This window comes from Phascolarctos cinereus, unplaced genomic scaffold (genome assembly GCF_003287225.1).
Source record: "Phascolarctos cinereus isolate Bilbo 61053 unplaced genomic scaffold, phaCin_HiC Scaffold_7;HRSCAF=346, whole genome shotgun sequence".
Classification (NCBI taxonomy): Eukaryota; Metazoa; Chordata; class Mammalia; order Diprotodontia; family Phascolarctidae; genus Phascolarctos; species Phascolarctos cinereus.
The window spans coordinates 75,445,624-75,469,345 of record NW_027556180.1 but is presented as its reverse complement, the minus strand read 5'-3'; the positions used below and the strand labels follow the sequence as shown (position 1 = coordinate 75,469,345).

The following is a 23,722-nucleotide window of genomic DNA, read 5'->3' as shown; positions in this document are numbered from 1 at the left end:
TAGTACATGGTAAGCATGAGAATTATTACTATATTGTCTCAGATTCATACACCCCCCTCAGTGTTCTGTTTTCAGTATAGAACCCCAGTAGATATACTATGGGAGTTCCATGATGAATTCTTAAACTGGAAATAGATTTCAGGGGGTTAATGACCTTGGATGGGGAAAATACACACACACACACACACACACACACACACACACATATACACACACCTTTTTTCTCTAACCTTTAAGTGAAAATTAGCATTTCCTTCATTCTGGATGTAGCCAACAAATATTATTCTGAAATGTTCACAGACTTCACCAGAACACATACATATTATGTATTCCTGCATTAAATATATGTGTGTATATGTATGTACACACACTGAATATATGTGTATACATACATATATGTGTGTATATATACATATATATACACACACACCACCTTCTGTTAGATGTATGACTTTCACAAATTTGTCCCAATAATTTTGAGTTCAGTATCAATATTCCCTTTTTGATAAAGCCATACTTCCTTTAATTTATTCTAAACTTACTTTGCTCAAGTTTGAAAAGGTGCTCCTTTGTCCTAGTATTTCAAGAATTGATGAACAACCCTATGTCACCCTATCCATTCCATACATAAGGAGCTGGTCACTTTGATTCTTTCTGTAACTGGTCTCCTATATTCTCTTTCAAAAGCCTGGCAGTATTGCAGTGAGATGAATGAAGAAATGCAGTTGGTAGGAAATTGAAAGCTCAGTTGAGAGCAATCACAGGTAATATTAATATAGTGGAGGAAATGTTAGGAGTTCACTGTTCTTTGATGCTGTATATGAGCATATTGAATGTTACTCATGTAGTCAGGAGAGGTTACCAATCATTTGCTTTGAAAATGCCTTTTTTTTTCCTCCCTCTAACTTTTTGACATGTACAAAAAGCTTCCTAGCCCACAAATTTTGAAAACGTTAGAGTCTGTTAATGTACTTTCCCTCTTGGAGGGGAAAAATGGATCAGTATCAGTTTAGGAGCCTTAAATTGATGAATTCAACACTTAAGTTGTTACTTTCCCAGAGAAACTGGTTATTAACCAGCCTTTAGTAATAGACAAAACAGCCAAACTCAGAGTAACTAGAACGAATACTAAAGAACAAAACCAATATTATTCAGCATGTAACACAGTTTCTGAGGCTAAAATATAATATAAAAATGTTCTACTGTTACATTCTCAGCTCAAGGATCATTTATAGAAGTTTATTTTTATTGCGGAGTCTTCTGGATGTAAACTAATGAGTAATTGGCCAGGACAAAGCTGGAGTTTGTAGAATCGAAGATTTACACATGGAAGGAATATCGGAAGTCATATAACTCAGCCCCTTTGTTTTATAGACAAGGAGACTGAGCCCCTGACAGTCCAAGTGATCTGCACAAAGTCACATAGTAAATGACAGAGCTGGCATTTGACTTCAAGTCCAGTGCTCTTTCTACTATGCTTTACCTGTAAACCCATTATGATCACGAACATATTCAAACTACACAAATATAAATATACCTTTTGGTTTTGTCATTTCTATATATGCTGACAAGACTCCAGGGTTTCTTGAAAACTTCCGCTTAAAAGTTCTGAATAAGAATACAACTGAATTAGAAGTTGGTCCAATTTCAAATTTCTCTATACAGAACTCTGAGTTTTTTTTTAAATGAGTTTTTATTAAACAAAAGAAAATAGAACTCATCTGTTGCTAAATTTCTACACATGCTACCTGGGAAAAGTAAACTCAATGGACCTGCAAATTAAATTTCCAATTTCTCGCCCTGTGTCTGACTTATCACATGCTTTTTCATCACCATGCAAAAGGTACACCAGCAAAGAGGAATGACCACAGCACACGATATCTCCCAGCAGTCATGGGGATTTATCACTAGTTACATTGTTCCAGGCCCTACTTGAGTAGACTGAGATACTGATCCTTCAACTATTAATTGATAATTTTTGGCTGAAAACTCGAATCAGAATTAGCTTTTCTGGGTACACTAATGTTAAGTCAGAATTCTGAACTTGAAAGTGGGGACTTCATTTGGGCAGGTGGGAGGGGGAACAGGACTAAAAACACAAGATGCTGATGATTAGGATATGTTCAACTGCAGGAAAAGCACAAAGGCAAGTTGATGAGCCAGCCCACCCCCCCCCACCCCTAACCATCTTCTCCTTTCTGTTCCATACAGTAATCAAAGGATATTCTGAGCCTCTCAAAATGCCATCAACCCTTATTGAGAATGAAATAGAGCACATCTCTCTCAAGCCTTTACAGGAGCAATCATCATAGCATGCTGGTCTGAACAGGGAGCTGTGGCAGACAAAGATGGATTTTTTTTAAACCCTCCTAAAATCTGAATAGAAACTTGATGATAATCTCCCAATTCTATTACATAAAGGGTAAAGAAACCCATAATTGTGCTCTCTAGGTCTCTTACAGTAAAGAATAGACTTCATGATGAGATTTTTTTCCCCCCAATGATTTACAGCAGAGCTGGGAGTCTTGTGGCAATAACACTAAAAAATAACCATCCAAATGATTTGGATAAAACAATCATTAGCATTCTAAATCTAAATCTCATCTGTGATTTACCTCCCTTCTCATTGTTGCTTTTAATACCTCTGATTTCCTTCATTAGTGCTATTTAACAAGTAGTAAGGGGGAGGAGGAGTACCCAATCTCTACAATGTTCACAAAGTCATTCTACACTATGTGACAATTGCCCATGTGTAAAATAAATTTACTGAGATCATGGAAATGATCTTTAATGTTAGGCTTGCCGTAAGTCAAGTAAGACTGCATTTCTCCAGAGAGCATTGTCTCTGTGTTGTCCTATTATTAATGTGTGCTAAAGATTTTTTGAGCAAGGATTTCTGGATCTGAATAGTGTCCCAGAATATGTATTGTTCAAGTTGAGTGGCAATGGGAAGTGGCCAAAGAAAGAATTGTTATAGATCAAACAAGTTCCTCTCCCAAAGCAATTACCTTATTTTTATATTTATTTGCAGAGCCAGAATTTTACCAAATGTAGCAAGATAGCAGAGAAGGGGCAGAAAATACTTCTTCCTGGGCTCCAGGTCTAGTGGTGACATTCAGGGCTCCCAGTTCAATAGGCAATAGGTAGCTAGCAATTACTTCAGAGCCCTATTTTCCCACATAATGCTAGTGTTCCACATGGTATGAGGCGTGGTTATAAGAAAACCTTGAGTGTTAATAATCATACAATTTCTTTAAAAAATGACTATATGAAATTACTTATCATAAAAATACTTATTTTGTTATTTTTGTGTCTTCAGTGCCCAGTATGGAGCTTCATACATATTAGGTACTTAACAAATACTTATTGATGCATTGATGGACATCCTTCGTCTTGGATTTGTTTTGTACTTCTGGAGGCCCTGCACCAGCATTTAAACATTATGACAACACAAAAAGGCACCCCATATAATAAGAAAGCATATGGTATAACAGAAAAAACAAAGAATTTAAGAGTTGGGAGACTTGGGTTCAAAACTCAGCCAAGACAGGTCAATTCAAGAAGTTTTCTTTTTTTTTAAAGTCCAGGTCTCTCTATATCACTGAGGTTGAAAATGCAGCAGCCACTCTTGAGCCAATCCCAATAATGTTGTGTAAGGAAGTTTTACCTTGCTCCATTTTTCCAACTTGGGCTATTTTGCCACTCTTTGGACACCCTGGTAGCCCTCTCCTCCAGATAGCTTACCATATTAGTGGTGGACTTAGTGTGGGTACCCCCATAGACTTTAGCCCTACTGAAACTCAGAACTTTTGAACCCAAGGCTCTCTATAGTAGCTGGGCTTATAGGCCTGAACAACCACACTTGACCAAGAAGCATTTGTTATGTACAGAGGCATTGTGTTAAGTGCTAGGGATACAAAGAAAGGCAAAAGTCAATTCCTGCCTTCAAGGAACTTACAGGTCACTTCCTTTCAGCTTCCTCAACTTCAAGAGGAAAACGTTACACTTGGTGACCTCTAAGGTCCCTTCAGTTCTCCCATTCTATGATTTCAAGGCCCAAAGTGTTCTCTGGCTAAATGATTATGGGAAGAACTGCTCTGGGTGGCCAAGACTATGGGAAAATTACAGATTATATGACTGGTACTTGCTGAAAAATCTGAGATATAAGATTGGGCAGGATAGGAATGTTTATCAAAAAGGTGCTTGGGAGGTAGAATTTGTCTCAGGAGGCAAGGGAAGGAGATTTTCTATCTTAAACGCACCAGTATTTTATAGAACAAAGAAATCAGAGCTACCTAAGAGTTACCATTTCAGAAGCTAGTCTGAAAAGCCATTAGGCATATTGTCAATATCTATTTATCAGGGGAGAATTTAAGTCCTTTTGCTACCCCTGTCCTTTCCTGTACTTCCATAGCCCTTTGTGGAAGGGTAGTCAAGAACAGCCGTAACAATTTTGCTAGTTAGGACTTCTGGGCAGAGTCTCTGATTATGCAGCTCAGAATCTAATCTATGTAAAAATGCACCTATTTTTCACATTGCCTCTCTACCTCCTTTCTCTTCTCTTTTGGCTACTTCAATTCCATTTGGTCCTCTTAAGCCATTAACTCTTGATTACACTCACTCTTTCAGCAGCATAAACAGAAGAGGCAAAAGAGATGAGCGGCTGGGCTTCATGCTTCTTACTGTAGTCAGCCTCCACCAGTGGAAGAAGCTGTTTTAAGCCAATTGACCCTAAATCCCTTTAGCCCTAAAATCAAAGCAAGGATCTTCATGAATAATTTAAAAAACAACAACAAAGAAGAAGCAAAAAAAATTTTACAGAGTAAACAAGTATTCATCCATTTAGGGAGTCCTTCAAAAGAATGTTTCACTGGTGAATACTGCAATGGCATTTAAATAGCCTGTGGTTATATTCATATGGATCATGCATATACATAGTCAGGGCTTTCCCTAGGGAAGTATAACTCTGGCCAAGTCTCATTCCTAGCCATTTTTATGTAGACAAAATCTGATTGAAGTGAACTCAGAGTTGGTGATGTTAAGTTTCAATTATGTAAGGGGTGGAGGTGGAGCGTACCTGTGCTACAGAGGAGAGATATGCTTTCCTGAGACAATGCTTATTATGTTCTCCTGTACCTATTGCTTTTCTCACCTGGCTGGCTGAAGTTCTTATTTTTTGGGGGCCATAGCTTCTCTCAGGAAGTCATCCTAATTTCTCCACTTCCCAAGGATGTTTGCATTATTTACTCGAGTATGAATATGGAAATGAAAAGGAACTGGATTTTACTGAGATAGGGAACTCCCAGGATAAACTCTGTCCCTCAGTTCAGGCCAACACTTTCTCTATAACTTAAAGTCTGAGAGAGCTGATCAGAATAGTAAAGAGGTTCAAGGGTCACACCAGCAACATGTGTCAGAAGCAGTATTTGAACCTCAGTCTTCTTAGCCAGCTTTCTATGCACTTTGACATAACTCCTTTACTATACAAATATGTATTTATTTGTGTATGTGTTTGGATTTAAATTTAGAGTTTGTTTTCACAGGACTGGGTAGTGTTTACAGGTTGTAGGTAGGAGAAATAAGGAGAGTATTTAGAAAGAAGGAAAAAATGATTTCATTGTTCTCAAAAGAAAAATAGCTAGAAAAATCATATTTAGGCAGTCACAACTCTACTATGTAATCATGAAATTAGAGCTGTTACGTCAGTTCCAAATTCCAAGCTTTTTAAGTAAGTAGACAAAGGTTAATTAAGGGACCCTAAAATTATGTGTTATTAAAGAAACAGAGAAATAATTTAACCCAATTTGAAACCTCTATAAATTAGATTTAGAGGACTCTGAGTTGATGTAAGGGATAATTTATTATTACCTTTAGCAGCTTTCAATATCCTACAATTCCCAACTAAAAGAGTTGAAGACTTTTACTAAGTTGAAGGTAATAGAGGGAGAAGAGTGATGGAACAAGAGAAGAAGGGGGGGGGGAGAGAGAGAGAGAGAGAGAGAGAGAGAGAGAGAGAGAGAGAGAGAGAGAGAGAGAGAGAGAGAGAGAGAGAGAGAATATTATACTGACAGATACTACTGCCAATAAAACATATCTGGAGTTTCTAGAAACCAATAATGGACAAAGTATTGCACAAGAAGCTAATTTGGTATTCTGTAGGACATAAAAGGAACTATTTAGTGGATAAAAATTCTAAGGCATGGAAAATCAAGGAAGATCAATATTAAGACCTGAGGAACACATTTGATGATTCTGTAACTACCAATAATTTTGGACGACTGAACAAATGCAATTTGGCATTGTGATCATATAAAGAAAGAAAAGTCCATGAACTTTTAAGGAAAGATAGTATTTCTTTGTTAAAGATCAGCGTTCCAGGAACTGATAATAATTGAGGTGAGAAAAAAAAAGCAATCTAGGATAGCGTTGGGGATTATTGTCAATTTAATGTCTAAGGGGGAAAGAACAACGGAGAATACACTAAGGAACTCATCATCTGAAACCACAACATAACTTTCTAGCATAAATGATCTAAATTCTATAAGAGTTTGGATCATTTATGCTAGGAAGTTTTGATGACAACCTACTTATATATTCCATGAGGGTAGATGCTCTTGTAAAGGGAAACAGCTAGGTGCCACAACAAATATACTTCAGAACCTCAAGTCAGGGAGACCTGAGTAAAAAAAATCTTCAGACACATACTAGCTGTGTGACCCTGAGCGCATCAGTTAGCATTTCTGTGCCTCAGTTTATTCTTTTGTAAAATGGGGATAATAATAGAACTTACCTTCCAGAGTTGTTGTAAAGATAAAATGAGATAGTATTTGTAAAACACTTTGCAAAACTTAAAGCATTGTAGAAATGTTAGCTATTGTTTTTATTGTTAAAAGGATGTTATGTGAGTTTACCAAAATCCTTGAAAGAACAAAAAGAATAGAAGAAGCTGATCCAAAACAGTTTGAGGAGATGACAAGGACAGGCAGAAAGGAACTGAAGATCTCAAAGGACTAGCCACTATAGTACTGGACTTCTTAAATACAGTCTTCGAGATCTACAACTATGATCCCATAATCTATGTGTTACCTTCAGTGCATGGGAAAATCAACATTTTTGTTCAATAAATTAAGAAAATTTGGAAAGAGTCAAGAGAAAGAAATCATAGTGTTTGTGTATCTGATTCTTAATATAGGATTCATATAGAATGAGAGGCAGCTTGGCAGAATGAACATAGGACAAGCCTTGGAGTCAGAAAGGTCAGAAAGATATGGGTTTAAGATTTGCCTGGGACACCTACTGGCTTTTCAACCCTTAAGGTAGGCATTTAACCTTTTGGTGGCCCAGATTACTGGGACTATGTCTAATTCTGCATCCTATACCAATGAAAGCACACATCTACTCTAAAACTAAGTGATTGACAGTAAACAATAAAAGAATTCAGAGAAAGGGGGTGACAACTTGAATTGGAATGATAGGTTTTGGGTCTTTAAGTGAGATTTCAAAGACTGGGTAGAGTTTGGTGAAGAGGTGGAGATGGAAAGAGCATAAGCAAAGATCCAGAGTTGGAAAAAAGGGCAGTGTGCTCAGAGGAATATATGGGACTAGTATAGATCAGTTGATAGAGATTTGGCCATGAAGCTAGGAAGGCTTGAGTTCAGATCCTGCCTCTGACACATGGCAGCAATGGACTGTAGGCCAGTCATTTATCATCCTCTCAGTATTTTAAGCAACACTCTAAGAATCAGGGAGTAGAGAAGATGCTAAGCAGCACAGGGAGAAGAAGTTTCTTCACTTGGAGTTCCCTTTATCATTAAAATGTCAAGTCCAAACCTATCCATGTCTCTGCACTCAGAAAATAGTGCCTGATTTGTGAAAAAATCAGTGAAATGATGAAATTGGTGTTTTAAAAAGGATCAGTTGAGCAGAACATGTCAGATGGATTGGGGAAGCCACTGAAGACTGGGAGATCAGTTATAGGACTATTGCAGTAATATAGGTTTGACACACTGGGTCTTGATTAAAGTGGTGGCAAAGAGAATGGAAAAAGAGGTGTGGAAGCCAGAAGAATTTGGAAAAAAAAAAGACATATACTTTGTATATAAAATGCTCATTCTATCAATGAAATTACAATGAAAATAAAATAAAACAGTAAGTGTCAAAGATGACTAAGATGGTCTATGGGTGAAGCCCAGGTTACTGGGAGATAGAATCATTGACCAAAATTCAGAAATTCAATGGGACACTATACTCTTTCTAAAGAGAATATTTTTAATCCCCTTAAATTTGCAGCACAAGGAACTTATTCCAAACACTAAACTTTAAAGTGTCAATAAAAGTGTTATTTATTCTTAGCCTAAGGTCGTATCTATTTAAACTCTGATTACAACAAATTGCCAAAGTCAAGCTTGAAAAATTAGTTTTAAGATGTATATTCTGCAGGATATCTAAGTGCATAGGGGTATTGTGATGTAATTCAGTGAGAACACTTTCTTCTGGATGGCTAGTGAAAAATCCCAATTGGAATGCCAAGGATATCATGCAGCAAGATGTGACACATTTTGGATGAAATGTAAAACCAATATCCTGAGCACCATGGTCATTTATCATCAAGCTGCAGTCTATGTAAGAATTGATATCGATTCTTAGTAAATTGCAACTAGAGTAACCTTGTTATGTCATCACAAAATCCTCCTACCATTACATTTAGCCATGAGATGCTTCCTCAATTTGTGTTTTTAAGTTTTCTATGTCTTCTCTTCCATGTTCAATTCCCATACAAAGAAATGTTAGTGATGAGCAAAGGCAATTTGTACTGGGACTAGAGATTTATTTAATACCATCCAAAGAGGAGGTTACCTTTAGAAGAAAAAAATACATAATAAGTGTGCATACAAAGAGAATTGCTGCTCCTGGGAGCCAGTAGAGCATCACAGAATTTTAGAGCTGCAATGATCTTAAAAGATCACCTAGTCCCCGGTTTATAGATGAGGGATACCTAGGCCACGTGAGGAAATGGAACTTACCAAAGATTGCAGCCAGTTAGTGTCAGAGCTGGGACTGGAACACAGACCCCATGGCTCTTAAACCAATGCTTTCTCTCAGATTTTGGTTAGTCAGTCAGTCAGTCAGTCAATAAACATTATCAAGCTCCTACTCTGTCCCAGTCACTGAGCTAACTGCTATTTCACCTCACAGACAAAGAATATTGGGATAATATGATTACTACTTATCTTTCTTTTCCTTGTAACTTAAAATTAACCAAGTTAACTTAAGTAATGATGTAAAATCATGGAACTTCATAATCTAATCTGATCAGACCTTTAGAATTAGAAAGAACCTTACCATCCAGGCAACAAGCATTTATTAAGCTCCTACTACATGGCAGGCACTGATAAGTACTGGAGATAGAAAACCAAACCACATTACTACCCTTTATGCTGTGGATCACCCTTTTCTCCTGGATAGTCTCTTCTTTCTTCTCTCTTTCCTGGTTCTCCCCCATCTGCTACTCTTCATTTTCCTTTGCTGTATCATGCTCCACTTCATACCCACTAGCTGTCAGTCTCCAACAAGGATATGCCTTAGGCCTTCCTCTTTTCTCCCTCTATAGTATCTTACTTGGTTATCTATATCATTAGCTTCTATGGGTTCAATTATCATGTCTTTGAAAATGATTCTCAGTTCAACATATCCAGTCTACTCTCTTTCTTGAATTTTGGTCTCATATTACCAGTAGACTTCTTCAATTGGATGCCATATAGACATATCATTCTTGACTTGTCCAAAAGAGAAATCATTATCTTTCCCTTTCAATTTGCCTCTCTTCCTAATTTTTGTAGTATTGTTGAATGTACCACCATCTTCCCAATCATCCACGCCAATAATCTTGACATTATCCTCAGCTTCTCTTCTACATTCACTGCTGTTATCAGGCCCTATCTTTTTCAGCTGCAAAACATCTCACACATATATTTTCCTTTCCCTACACTCACAGAGCCACCACCCTGGTGGAGACTCTTATGACTTCATGACTGCTGCTGTTCAATCATTTCAGTCATGTCTGACTTTTTGTGATCCCACTTGAGGTTTTCTTGGCAAAGATACTGGAGTTATTTGCCATATCCTTCTCCAACTCCTTTCACAGATGAGGCAAACAGAAGGGGCAAACTCATGACCTAGAGTCTGGATCTGGCACTCTATCCACTGCACCATCTAGCTTCCCTGACTTCATGACCAAATGCAATAGACTTCTCCTTGGTCTCATTCCCTCTCCAGGTCTTCACCCCATTTAATTCATCCTCTACTTACCTGCCACAGTGATTGTCCTAAAGGGTAAATCTGAGCATGTTATCTCCACTACTCAATACATTTCTGTAGATCCCTGTTACCTCTAGTATCAAATGTAAAGTCCTTCATTTGGATTTTAAAGGCCTTCACAACCTGGCCCCTTCTCACATTTCTGGTCTTATTCTTCATTCCCTTTCATTTACTCTATAATCCAGCTAAGTGGTACAGTAGATAGAGCTCTGGCCTTGGAATCAAGAAAACTTATCTTCATGAGTTCAAATCCAGCCAAAGACACTTACTAACCGGGTGACCCTAATCAAGTCATTTAACCCTATTTACCTCAGTCCCTCACCTGTAAAATGAATTGGAGAAGAAAATGGCAAACCACTCCAGAAGCTTTGCCGAGAAAAGCCCGAATGGGGTCGAGAAGAATCAGACACAGTGAAATGGCTGAGTAACAGCAACAAAGCCCCAATCCAGCTCCACTGGCCTGCTTGCTTTTCCTCAAATGAGACATCCTGTCTCCTGACTCCATGCCCTCTTACTGCCTGTCCCCCATGCTTGGCATTCTCTCCACCTTCACTTCCTGGAGCCCCTTGTTTCCTTCAAGTCTCAACTCAAATCTAACTTTTTATAGGAGGCCCTGCCCCCTTCCAACCTCTCATCCCCAGCTAGTGCCTTCACTCTAAGACCGTATAAATAGTTGTTTACACGTTGTCTCAACCATTAGCATATGAGCTCCTTGAAGGTGGGAGGGACAGTTTTTGTCCTTTTTTTTTTTTAATATTCACAGCTATTAGTACAGAGTCTGGCACAGAATAAGCACCTAATAAATGCTTGTTGACTAGTCACTTCACTACTCATTCACCTCTCCATTAGTGGGATCATCAAGAGAAATCAATGTGGATATGAGAGGTGGTGAAAACTCAAATAAATCTGCTATGGTCTTTCTTAGCCCATCTGAGTATACAGACATGGGCAGGTTTGAGAATATGTATGTATGTATGTACACCTAAACATACATATAAACATACACAATATGTATGTGTACATGCACATATATGTATATACACACACACACATATATATATATATATATACACACATAATATATTTTAAATCTGTCTTCCCTTAACACATGGCTATCCATTATCTATATTCCTCTGACCCCCATTAGCCCAGATAATTGAGAGCTAGTTGATAAGTGTTTGAATGCAGTGGAGCATATGTTCTTTCAAACTACTCATCTTCACAAATGATGCAAAGATTCTGAAACAATTGGAATTGTTTTGCTCTATAAAACAATATTGAAGTTTTAACATTAAATTAAAATTTTAATATCATTGGAGCTAAAGTGCCTTAAGTCATACCAATTTAGTTGATATTCTCATTCATTATGAGTGCATTTACTATTAATGTTCATTATACAAAACAAACATAAATCCAGGTAACTAAAAGGGAAAAGGCCAAGACTGATTTAGCAAAAGGAATACGAATACACACACACACACACACACACACACACACACACACACACACACACACATACACACATACATTCTCTCTCTCTCTCCACATATACACATACATCACACACATGTAGAAAGAGAGAGAGAGATGCACATACGCACTGTAAATCTAAGTGTGGAATTGTCACTTAAATATGTTTTCTTGAAATGAACCAGCATATGAACTACAGAGAGGGGTACCAACAATTATTTTAGGGGCCCTATTTTGAGAACAACATACAAAGTAATACATTTGCTAAATAGGATGCTTTACAAAAGTCATTCTAAACAAATGATATAACTTTAAGAATCATGCATTAGGTTTTGTAAAAATTGACCTGTAAACATCATTTGCTTTTTTGAAAAAATCAGTACAATCATCAGTATTTTAGATAACTGTGAACACTGATTTTTTAGGCTCATTCCTTTGAATCTTTTATTTATATTACTGTTAGCACTACAGAGAATACTAGAACAGCACACATAAGATAATGTAATTTATAGTAATAGTTCTCATTGCAGCATAATCTGTAGTCAATGGAAGTAGCCTCCTTAGAGAGTAATAATTATAGAAGCACATCTCTCAATGACAATGGCTCATTCATTTGACAATAGTATGCAATGATACATGGTAGGATGAAGGTGAAGGGAAACAAGAAGAAAAATGGCAATAAAATTTGGGGCTCACAATATAAGAACACTCCATCAAAAGACACAGATGTAATTCTCTCTCACTACCTAAGCTAGATTATAGTAAATGTGTAAAAGAGACAGTAGGATTATTTAATGACTGTAACTTAGCTTTGCAGAAGGAAAATATTCTAGCACTGAGAGATACTGGAATAAGGAATGTTTGCTAAAGGGAATTAGTAGGAGTTGGTATAAACTGGTAGATACTTAAGCAAAATCTATGAAAGTAGTAAAGCAAGATCTAAAAGTATCATCAGTTGAAACAGGAGTCAGAATAAGGAAATGATGAATATAGCCCAAATAAGTCTTCCTATGTGATTCCCACTTTGACTCATTTCCACTTAATTAAGCTAAAATTTCATTATAAGTACCATATATTGAAGGGTGGGTTGAACAGAATGAAGAATGAGGATTTAAGAGATGTTTTTAACAATGATAAATAAAAAATAAAAAAAAAAGAGAACTCAGTGTCCTGGTGCTAGAAAACTATTTTCTTAAAATGACATTATTTCAATAAAAATATTTAATTTGCCACTTATGGTCCAAATGTCAGGGGCATGATTCTCATCGGCTGCCAGGGAACATCTGTTTCCTAAATACACAAGGAAGAAACATGGTTATGACCCCTCTGACTCCTCCTCTCCACCAAATTCATATCTTTCCTTTGTTACTCCCTTTGGTGTTTCCAATTAATCCCCTGGATTTCTCTTAAATGTGACAAAAAGGGGGATCTACTGCTTTCAGTATTGACTGATTCTTCTACTTCTTTGCAAAGGTGATTTGAATCTTAGCAATGGTCCTTCAAGGGTCCTGCTAAATGCTGTGTTGCCTGATCTGTTTAGGACTTAACAAATCAAAGAAATTCAGTCTGGAAGTCTGAAAAAAATAAAACATACTTGGTCTCTATCTTTCATTTCATTCTTTTAACTACTAGCAATTACAACTGGTATCTCATAGCTTAGTGATAAGGAGGTAGGAGGGCAGAGGTAGGGAGAAAAAAAGGAGACAATGGGGAAAAAATATAGGTGGGATGATTTGAAACTTGCAAGACAGCTCTCTGATCATCAATGGCAAAGAAACTGGTGCCTTCTCTCTGAGAGATTCCACACAAGCACTTTCTGCCATTCTGAAAGAAGACAAAGTACTTTATCTGAGAGAATGAGAAGGGAGTTAAAAGCGTCCTCTGCTTTCTGAACAAGGGAAGTTGTTTGTCACAGGGACAGAATTGTTACACCCAATAAAATGTGGCAGGGCCTTTGTGACACAATTTCATATTATCTAGTATATCCTTTTCTTTTGGGGAATAAGGGAAGAGAAAAGTCATCTGAAAACAGGAAACATTATGTTTATGTTCAATCTATACATTCACCTGATAATGGGACATTTAAATATAATGTTGGCTACTTATAGTGGACATTTAAGTAGTCAATGGGGAGAAACAATTAAAATTAAAAAAAAAAAAAGCTTTACTCCTGACTTGAAAGCAGACTGTGGGAGGCATTCAATAATTCTGAAAAACTGTGATTATTTAAGTTCACATAACTGCTTATTCTCAAATGTTCCTAAATTACACCTTGATTAGAAATCTTTCCATCTAATCCATGTCTCTTGCATCCCCAGGATTTCAGAACAAATTGACAATCTCTTGTGTGTCTCCTTAACCTTTTTGTATTTTGGTCCATTCTTTGTCCATCTCTCTCTGTGTCTGTCCATCTCTCTGTCTCTGTGTCTCTGTCTCTATGTCTCTGTCTCTCTCTCTTCATTCTTCTTCCTTTTTTGAGACCACATCTCCCCATCTTGCTAGGCTAGAAGTACAATACCTCTTCACAAGCCCAGTGCCACTAGTGACTAAAGTGGGAGCTCTGACCTATTCTTTTCTCTTTGGGGCTGGTTTGCCCCTTCTTATGAAACTTGATTAAGGCTATACCCACTCCTAGAGGCTCACCACATACTAAAGGACCTAGTGGCAACATCTGATCTGATCAACAGAGCTCAGAAACCCTCAGCTCAAGAAATAAGACAACCTCAATGTCTCCAACAGTAGGAATTACAGGTGTGTGCCACCATGCCTACATCATAATCTCTCTTTTTTAAACAGCCTTTTCTTGTAGGATTTTTTTTCATGTATGTTTAGCCACACAGCATTCTAATAGTTTGAGTAACATTTGGAAAAATAGTCTGCTTTTTGTTAGTTTTCATTTCCTCAGAGTTAAGGCTTTTTCTTTCATATAAGTTTACACTTTATATGTGATCTTTTGACATCCTGAAGAAAATTTCAAATCCAAAGAAGAATATATCCTCCAGAATTATGAATCTGGCTATACAACACATTCTTACCTTTTATCCTCTTTTCTTTTGATCTATAGTTTTTGCTGACCTTTTTTAATAACTTCTTGGATTACATAATGAAAATTCACAGCTATATTCAATTATGTTACATCACTTTCCAAGAATGACTATGTTCATTTAGAAATTTTTGTTGTTTGGTCATTGTTTCTTACCCTATTAGAGTCAATTCTTGCTCTGGAAGTATAGATAGGTGGTGGGATATTGAAGGCTTGAGGCACTAAGTATTCCTCAGCATCCATCATATCTTCCAGGTCCTCCTCATCCAGAAGATTCTGGAAGAACTTGCTATCATTTGGACTAGGAAGCTTCATACGATCATCACCCTAAATGCATCAACCATGTGGCAAAAAAAGAAATGTCATTTTAATTATTTCCTTTCATTTTGAACATCTGACTTGTTGCTCACATCTATACAGTAAAATAATAGCTCATTAGAAAATTTCTTCATTCACTTAATAAAGATGCCTCAAGTATCTATTGTGTTCAAGATATACTGAAAGGTCCTTGGGGGATAGAGACAAAGAGTGTTAAAAATTAAACACCATTACTATCCTTAAATAGGGGAGTTAAAACAAGCTAGAAAAAAAAATAAAGAATTCTTCTACAGATAGAATGTGATTAACACAGTTCTGAAAAAAGGGCTATGAACATTCATTTAAAAAGAAAATCACTTCTGGTTGGAAGACCAGGGGAGGCTTGCAGAAAGAATTGTCATAGACTACATGACTGTAAGAATTGATAGGAAAATGCTTCAAAGACCTTCTGGGTTATCAATTTACAAAATGTTCTCAACATTACAGCATATATAATAAGTCACAAAATAATTTTCTGACACTACTGGCATTAGGGAATGTTTACTTAAAAGTAACAACTTCTGATTTGGCATCCCAGTTTTTGAAACTTTTTTTTTTCTTAATTCTACTTTAGAAAAAATTTGAACATTTCTAAGACTATCCTCTTCTTCTTCCCTTCCTTATTTTGTCAATCCCATGCAACTTAATAACCAAATACAGTCTTACCTGTTGTTACTGAGGCATGTTGCCTTACTTATTAAATTAACTGACCTAATATTTGAGTTGAAAGTACCATCAATATTACATATTAAAATGTTCACAATAGTTTTGAAAAGAGGAAAAAGAAGCTCCATCCCCTTAAAAAGACAAATATGATTCATCTGATTTAGAATTCCCTAATCAACATTTTGGAATTTAATAAGTAAGCCATATTTGAGGCTGTTTTCCACCTTCTCATATAGTTCTATTTCATTTTACTCAAGTTATCTCCTTGATAAAAAAGAAACAAGAAAACAAAAGGGGCGTAGAAGTCTAAGAAAATCTTTTTGTTTCTGAAAATCATACTTTAATATATTGAATATTTTGAGTTATTGCCTTCAAGGAAAAGAAAAAAAAGCCTCTCTTTTCTGTGCTTCTGAAGTTTGCAAAATAAAAGACAGCATATGGCTTAGAGATAGGGATAATGTTTGGAAGATTTGGCTGAAGGTAAAGACAATTTGTGAATATGGTAAATCATAATCATCTGGTTGTTCAATCCCAGAAGTAGTTAAAAATTAAGGTATCATTCTTATAAGTGATGCTAATCACTCTGTATAGTAACCCTTTTCTATAAACATCCATTTCTCTAGTTAAAACTGGATGAAATCCTGGCAGGAGGGGAATGTTTATATGATGGAGCTTTTCTTCATATTTCATATTTAATTTGAGTGTTGTTGAGGTAACTGAATAAAGAAAAGCATTCTGGCATTCAAACCAAAAGGTCTTCTCTTAAATATGCTCACCTGAATGACTAGGTATCGTTGAGGGTCACGAGCCATTCTGGAAAATTCAGCAGCCAGTTCTTTGAATTTAGGTCTGCTGTCAGCATCAATCATCCAACCTAGAAGTGCACAGAGAAGAGAGATGAGAACGCAGTCAATGGATAAATGATTTCCTAATAAAAGGAAATTTCAGCATCCCAGGGACTCTGACAGCTAAAGGGTAAACACTTTTCATGTTTCCAGTAAACAAACCTACGAGTTACCTGCAAGAATAAAAGTGTCAGCTGGGGTAAAATAATCCATCTGAACTCATTATTTGACCTGTGCTAACCATAACATACTCTGAAATAACATAAGATAAAAGTAACCTTGTCTCTGACCATTATTTTTCATCTTTTGTCCCATTACTGAAAAATTTGTCTGAATATTCCTAGAATATATAACCCTGACTAAAGCTAGGAATCAGTGGAATGACATGGCATCTCAATTTCTGGATTTTTTTTTTGCCTCATTTTAAGGGCAATTTTGCATTCATGGGGTAGAGATACAAAGAAGTTGGTAACTGAGTTCAAGAAGTGAGGGGGGAGAGGCAGAATTTTGTTAGCATTAAAGCAGGTAGAAAGGGTAAAAAGTGCAAGAAACATATTATATTGTCTCTTTCTTTTTATCCCCCAGCAGGAAAAGCAAATGCAAAGTGATCAGTACTTTATGTTCTGCAAGGGCCATTAGCTTATCTTAGGGCTAGCCTTTTGGAGCCCAAAGATCAAATCAGTCATTTTCAAGGTATATATTATTATTTAGCTGGAAGTCCAGATAAAGTAAGTTTTATCTCCTCAGGCTCTATTTGGTTGATGAGATGACCATGGTAAAAGCATGAAGGTTTTCTTCCTCCCACTCCTCCCCCAAATACACTTTTTTTTTTTGGTGACTTGGAGTCCTTAGCTGAAAAGCTAGGAGAATGTATTAGGCAAAAATTTAACCTACTCCAGCATCATTTTTCATCTTCTCCATGACCCTAATTAAGGAATCAGTTTACAATTTCTGCCATCCTTTCTTGTTTTCTTCTTCCCCCTTACAAGCCTTTCCTAGTCTTTGATGGAACAATGGAACATTTGATTCAGTAATGCTTATTTCTTCATTTCTCAGTGTCTCACCTTTTCTTCAATCCTGCCTTTATGGCTTCAGGTATATGCACATCCAAAATTGAATATCATCATTTCTAAGCTGATGAATTACTGAGATTTTCCGAACTTCCATTTACTAGTTGAACTACAGGCAGTTAACTTCAAAACAGGGGATCAGTTTCTCCCTGGTTGAATACTGAGTAAATAGAAATATGCTTTGTAGTAAAGGGCATGTTGACCTGCACTGGAAAACAAATTCTTTAGTTCTTCCTCCCTGTCAGACTGTATCACACATGTCATGAATTTAAATCTAGGCATAGCCAGGCCCAAAGTCTCTTATTAATAAGATGCTTATTCACCTTCACCAGTTTGCTTCTTTGCGAGCTCCATATAAATCAAAAAGGGGAAAGACCCAGATCATACAGGAGAGATGGCTGTATGTTAATCTCACTTAAATTAAGTCAAAAACACCTGAGACTTTCCTAATTCTATTTAAATTAGAAGTCTAGGCTTTGAAAACACATTTACAATGTGTACTTAGCAGGGAGATGACAAGGAAGGGGAGAAACAGGGCAGAGCTATGGAAAGTCCACTTGTAAACAAATTATCAATTTGAACAAAAGTAAACATTCATAACCTTTTTGTTCTCACAAGGGTCAGTCACCTAAATCCTCTTCATTACTAAAGTTGTGAAGCTTATTTTCATTTAATTCCATTCTGTTTAATACCATGCTCAAGGTTTCTTTTCTCAAATATGTTAGGCATTTATTTAGAGTCAGATTTTTTTTCTTATGAAAAACTATCCATGTAATCAGGTTCAATTATATTTTCTTATTACATTCAACTTGATTGTCATGGAGATGATAAGAATAACGAGAACAGTTAAAATCATATTAATTTGCCTCTATAGCATGGAAATATGGTACCATTGCTAATTAATAATAAGGAAAAAAAGAGCTAAATCAGATCCTTATGGATAAATCCATACTCTTCAAATATAACATTTATATATTTTGTTTATATAGGATTATTCTAAAAAGATCATTGCAAGAATTTTTAATGCATTTCTTGACTAAAAAAGATTGAACCCATGTTAAGAAAATTAAGCAACCTTACATTTGACCATGACCATATAAACATCAATGGTGCAGATAGGAGGCTGAGGCAAGCGTTCTCCTTTCTCTAATAAATCTGGTATTTCTCTTGTTGGGATTCCATCATAAGGCTTTCCACCAAAGGTCATTAGTTCCCAAATGGTGACCCCTAAAATAAAAGAGATTGATTTCTTACTTAAACAAACATAAATCACTTTGATTTGAACAACAATACAGCAGGTCAATTTAAGAATATTTTACCCAGTGTGAAAGCAGAATTTGCCATCATGTTTTCTCTTAAGAACTCAAAGTGCTAATGTAAGTACCATTTCATTGATTCTTACAAGGTCACTGTGAAGCAGATTAGGTGAATTGTATTAGTCTCAGTTTTGAGAGTGAGGATGTAATGAATAGCTATTTCTGTAAACTGGTTTATCTAAGTTCACTAAATCAGTGACTAATGAGCATGGACAGTAGCTTTGGAAGGTGGGCTAGGGACTGGGGGAAATGAAAGTTGCAGGATTTGGAGTGGAAGAAGGGTTAGAGAAGTCTGACCAAAGGTCTCATCATGACACCACTAATAAGAGATCATAAAGATGGTAAAAAGTCTTGTAATGATAAAGTTGAAAATATTATGGATTACAGGATCAAAGATTTTAAGGTAGAAGGAATATGAGGTCATCTACATTATCAACCAATCAACATTTATTAAGTGTCTCCTCTGTTCTAGGCAGTGTGTTAGATGCTAAAGAGAGCTACAAAGACAAAAATGAAAGGTTCTGCCCTCAAAGAAGCTAAATTCTATTAAGGAAGGTAATAGATAGATAGATAGATAGATAGATAGATAGATAGACAGACAGACAGACAGAGCTACGGATATGGATATATACAAAAGAGTTATTTAGTCAATAATATTTAGTAAGTACTACTGTGTGCTAGGCACTATAACTATGCACTAGCATACAAAGAAAGCTAAACGTAGTCCCTGCCCTCTTAAAGTTTAGATTCTAAAGGGAGAGAAACATGAAAATAGATAGACTCAAGAAGTGAAGATGGAAGGTAATCTCAAAAGAGAAGGCACTAGCAGCTGGAGGGACTGGGAAAGGCAGTGGAAGCATGGGGTTAGTCAGTGCAAAGTCAGGAAATAAGAGATGGAATACTATGTGAGAGGAATAGCAAGTAAACCACTATATTTCCATTGTATATCATGTGGAAGTAGTGACATACAAGAAGGATGTAAAGGTAGGAAGAGGCATGTCTCTGAAAGCAAAGAATTCAGGGGCCTGCCAAACCTACAAATTCATAGATGATTTCTGGTAGTTCCTTTGATTGAAAACATCATCATCTTGTGGCCAATCTAATGATGGGGTAAATTCACCAGATAATCTTCAACAATTAATACCACAAAAGGATAAGAACTGAAAAGAAAAGCCACAGCTACCTCTTTTTAAAATGTTAAATGAACACCTGACTTTTTACATGTAGTCATATCAAATGAATAAAAGGTAGGCAAGTATTTTTGGCTCCTCTATGTAGGATGGGAGTTTAGTACCAAAATATCTAAGTAGAAGTGGGGTCTCCCTTATTCATTCATTCATTCATTCACTTAATGAATGATTTATTTATTAATTCATTAACCAAACACCTAAGTGCTTCCAGTGGTATCATGCAAGGTGTTAGTGATATAAAACAGCATGACAAGAAGATGACAATCTAAATGAGGTTTGCTCTCTTTGTTACAAGGTTTATCCTATTACATGGCCTCCCTCCTCCAAAAAGAAAATCTTTTAGTCTCCATGCAGTTACCTTTTCATTAGGAGAGAGAATTCTAAAACAGGACCCTACTCCTCTGTGCCCTGACTTGATGTTTGGCTATTTATCCTGAGGATGTGTTTAGATTTCATCTCAACTTCTAATGTATATATATATATATATACTTCATTAATTGGAAAACTTATAACTTTACCAAAGTGCTGCTTCTACTCAAAGACAGTGAAACCACCACCCACATTTAATAAATGCTTTTTATCAGTTGCTTGGCTAAGCATTTCATGGCCTAGCTATCAGTGCTTTGGGTGATGAGCTTTTCCAAACTTAGTTGTGTTGGTCCTTTTACAACATTTATACAATCTATCATTGGGACCATACATGAAGTCTATGGGAGTAACTTAATGGAATTTGCCCAAATTTGTGCACTCTTGATATTTATCTATCTATACATACATACATACATACATACATACACACACATGTGTATGGATATGTATGCATATATGCACACATATACATATATACAGGTATACTTATATACATACTATACGAATATCTATATCTATCCATGTAGCAATGTATAAATCAATTAATCAATCTATCTATCCTTGTAGAATTCAGAGTCTTTTTCTCACTATGAGGAAACACTGAGGAAGAACATTAGTGGAAGAATGGCACATATTATAGAGTACTGGAATAAACATATTATGCACTAAATGTCACTGAAGGCCAAGGATGGAAATCATGAACTATGAGTAGGGGTTAAACATTGGAGGATTGGAAGGAAATGAAAAGATTTGTTGGTAAGAGGGAAAGTATAGGCTAGGCAAATGACAGGTCATGTTTATGTAGCATGTTTATTAAGCTTACAGAGTTTTCAAATACAATATCTCATTTGAGCATCACAGTAAGAGTTAGATAGTGCAGATATTATTATTTCCATTTACTGATGAGGAAATTGAGTCTCAGAGAGATGAAATGACTCCCATATAATTACTAAAAGGCAGAGCCAATATTTGAATCATGCAGTCTAATTTGGGTAAAGCAGATTTCAAAAGGTTCAAATGCAAGGTAGATAGGATCCCATAGAGAAAAATGCTTTTAGAGGAAGTTAGCTGAGGAGGATTATGAACAAATATTCAAAAAATGAAATCTGAAAATACAAAAAAAGTTCCAATGGGAAGGAAAAATGGGATTTAGCCAATTATCCAATTACACCAATATGGATGCCCTGTGAACTCAACAACAGCAGCAATGACACACATACACTCAGAGAACAGCAGGGGACAAGAGATGAACGTAAACATATGTTATGTTCCTTTAAAAGTAACATAAGCAATGATAAAGCTCAGAGAGAGCTACACCTGGTTAGAGAAGCTAAGGACTACAAAAGTTTTTGCTTTTGTTAAAAACTATATTTGTAGGAAAGGAAGGATCAGAGAAAAGATAGGACGTTTGCTTGTGATGGATGGGATGACGAGTGATAACTTGGGGAAGGCACAACTGTACAACTTGTATTTGTTTCTCTTGATTCTGCAAAGGAAAATGACCTTTACACTAAACAGGACAGAAAAAAAAAGACACTAACAGGGGCTTGATACCCATGGTAAGTAAGGTAATAGGAAGAGACCATCTAGCTGCCCTTAATAAATTTAAGTCTTCTGACCCAGATGAACTACTACTCAGGTCTGACAAGAACTGGCAGATGTGATTACTGAACCACTGTCTGTGATATTTGAAAGACTGTGGAGAATACGAGGTACAGGATTAGAAAAGAGCAATTATTATCCTTATTTTCAGAATCTATAAATCATATAGGTCCAAAAGAGGGCAACCAAGACGATCAAGAACTTTGAGTCTATGGCATAGGAGGATTGATTGAACAAATACACATGTTTATCCTGAAGAAGAGAAGACTCAGAGGGACATGATCATTGACTCCCCAAATCTGAAGAGCTGTCATGGGGAAGATAACTTAGATTGGTTCCATTTGGCACCAAAGGGCAGAACTGAGAGCAGTGAGTGGAAGTTGTGAAGGGGTAAATTTAGGTTTCATTATAGAGAACAAAATAAACAGAGCTGTCCCCAGATGGAATAACCTCCTCCAGAGGAGGTGAATTCTGACTCCTTGGAAGGCTGGATAGTCTGCTGGCAGGTATAGTACGGACAGGTATCCCTTCCACACAAGGGTTGGTGAAGTGGCCACTGAGTTGGAAGGGAGGCCAATTCTCAAATCCTATGCTTCTGTGATTTTGTGAAATAAAGAGTTCTTTATTTATTTAAGTTCTTCACTCTGTTATCTTTGTTGTATTTCCCTTAGTTCCTCCCATATTGGTTTGTACATTGTAGGTGCTTAACAAATGACTAATAAATGAAGATAAAAAATATCTTTTATCCTTATCATGAATCTAACTCTAACAAATAAAAACATACTTCCCTAAATTACTAGAATGTTGATTTCATCTGTCAGTGAATGTTAGAAGACAGTTGATGTCAAAATTAGTCAGCTAATCTTGACATTAATTACAGACCAAACTTAACTTGTAACATATACACTACTATGCACATAGGATGACTCTTAAACCTTCCACCCTACAAATATAACTGTTAATTTACAATATAGACAAGGCCACATTTAAAAGTGCTTTCCATAAGATATATGTATATTTTTCCAAATGGGTTAAGATGGGTAAGTTTTGAAATGGCAGTTGTGGGGGTAGGGTGCTTAGTCTATTAACAGAGAATGTCTATTAGTAGATTTATTTATTAGAGCCACATTTACAGTTCCATCACCAACAGCAAACATTTATTTGTTTGAGCTGAGATCTCCCTGGTTTGTAACTGTGGTTGCCTGTTAATAGGAAATTATATGCTTTAGTTTTACCAGAATGTGTGAATGGCACAGTTTGACATTTCCTCCCATGACCTAGTCTAGCTCCAAATTTTTAAGAAATTATATGTACTCCACTAAAAATCCTTCTTAAATTTCAGTGTACAGAGTTAATAGTTATCATCAGGCAATGGGGAGTCAGAAACATTTTGCACAAGAGGAAGATGTGATCAGAATTGTATTTTAGGAAAATTACTTGGGGAGAAAGGTGAAGGATGGATTGAAAAGAGGAGAGA

General features: G+C 36.3%; 1 protein-coding gene across 1 annotated transcript in view; it reads right to left on the bottom strand.

The window, feature by feature from the left end:
* The window catches only part of ERBB4 (erb-b2 receptor tyrosine kinase 4), a 1,374,278-nt gene that overhangs the window by 35,774 nt on the left and 1,314,782 nt on the right, over positions 1-23,722 (bottom strand). The window contains 3 exon segments of the mRNA XM_021008671.2: positions 14,987-15,157; positions 16,630-16,727; positions 18,849-18,995. Coding sequence (XP_020864330.1) covers positions 14,987-15,157; positions 16,630-16,727; positions 18,849-18,995 — 416 coding nt within the window.